Genomic DNA, 1382 nt, shown 5'->3' on the forward strand with positions numbered 1-1382 from the left:
TGATACTTTGTAAATTTTGAGCCATCCCTACCCCCAAGGGCTGTAGGGTGGGGCCCAATGGAGTCTGTGTGCTAAAATAAAATTTCTTCATTTTCCTTGTTTAGAATCAGAGGTGCTAGTTTCAAATACTTTTCAGTCTTAAATCTGCACGCTAGATATTGAATAAGGTGGTTTTATTGTTTTTTGTCACTTTGAATAATATTTCTGTTCATGTTAAAAACAAAAATCAACTCTCTGTATAAATATATCAGGTGACCGTTAAGGCCCATGGGCCTCTTGTTATATGATGAAAGGTAATTTAGAAAAAGAGAAAAAAACTGCATAAAATTTGCTTGTAATATCTATTCATTGAAAAATGTCCACATGTGAAAATTTCCACTTTTACAGTACATGTATTTAATAGTTATAAAATGTTATGCATATATAAATGCAGCAATTGATACTTGTCTGACTGAAACTGATTTTACATCACTATATATATAATAATTCATGGAATGTTTATTATTGAACATGTTACCATACAAAGTAGAAAACAACTTAGCATGTGTAGTCAGCAGTAAAGGAAATACATTTAGCTGAAAGAAATTTTCTCTGTATTATGTCATCATTATTGTTTAGGAAGACTGATTTTTTTTTTATTGTTTTTGCTGATATTTAGAAAGAACCCACACGTTCAACAAGACATCATCAAAAAAACAAACAGAACCAGAACAGGAAACTGAAGAAGAGCCTTGTAAGTATGGCACAGAAACAACTTTTACTCAATGCAGTTAAAGCAATTATTAGAAAACCTGTATATTCCAATACACAGGAGTGTCATAATGTATCACAACATGAAAATTAAATGTCACTGTTTCACAGTATTTTTAGCTCACCTGGTCCAAAGGACCAAGGTGAGCTTATGCCATACCGTGGCGTCCGTCGTCTGTCCGTCCGTCCGTCCGTATGTCAACAATTTCTTTAAACGACTTCTTCTTAACCACTGGTTGGAATTAAACTAAATTTGACTGGAAGCATCCCTAGGTGGTGGGGATTCAAAATTGTACAAATGGTGGGGCTGGCCCCCCAGGGGGCTGAGGGGCGGGGCCAAAAGGGGTCAATTTGCCCATATTGCTATAAGCGACTTCTTCTCTGAAACTAATAAGTGGATATCAACCATATTTGACTGGAAGCATCCCTAGGTGGTGGTGATTAAAAATTGTACAAATGGTGGGGCTGACTCCCCAGGGGGCTTAGGGGCGGGGCCAAAAGGGGGCAATTTGGCTATATTGCTACAAACGACTTCTTCTGTAGAACTGTGCACTGGATATCAATCATATTTGATCAAAAGCATTCCTGGGAGGCAGGGATTTAAAATTGTACAAATGGTGTGGCTGACCCCC

The 1382-nt window shown here is 37.3% G+C and overlaps 1 protein-coding gene across 1 annotated transcript in view; it reads left to right on the top strand.

Annotated features, from left to right (window-relative positions):
• LOC110464401 (surfeit locus protein 6 homolog) overlaps window positions 1–1382 on the top strand; it is a 29435-nt gene that overhangs the window by 21980 nt on the left and 6073 nt on the right. Inside the window, exon 3 of the mRNA XM_021519598.1 lies at window positions 659–733. Coding sequence (XP_021375273.1) covers window positions 659–733 — 75 coding nt within the window. The remainder of the gene's footprint in view (window positions 1–658; window positions 734–1382) is intronic.

Source organism: Mizuhopecten yessoensis, unplaced genomic scaffold (genome assembly GCF_002113885.1).
Source record: "Mizuhopecten yessoensis strain PY_sf001 unplaced genomic scaffold, ASM211388v2 scaffold10987, whole genome shotgun sequence".
Classification (NCBI taxonomy): domain Eukaryota; kingdom Metazoa; phylum Mollusca; class Bivalvia; order Pectinida; family Pectinidae; genus Mizuhopecten; species Mizuhopecten yessoensis.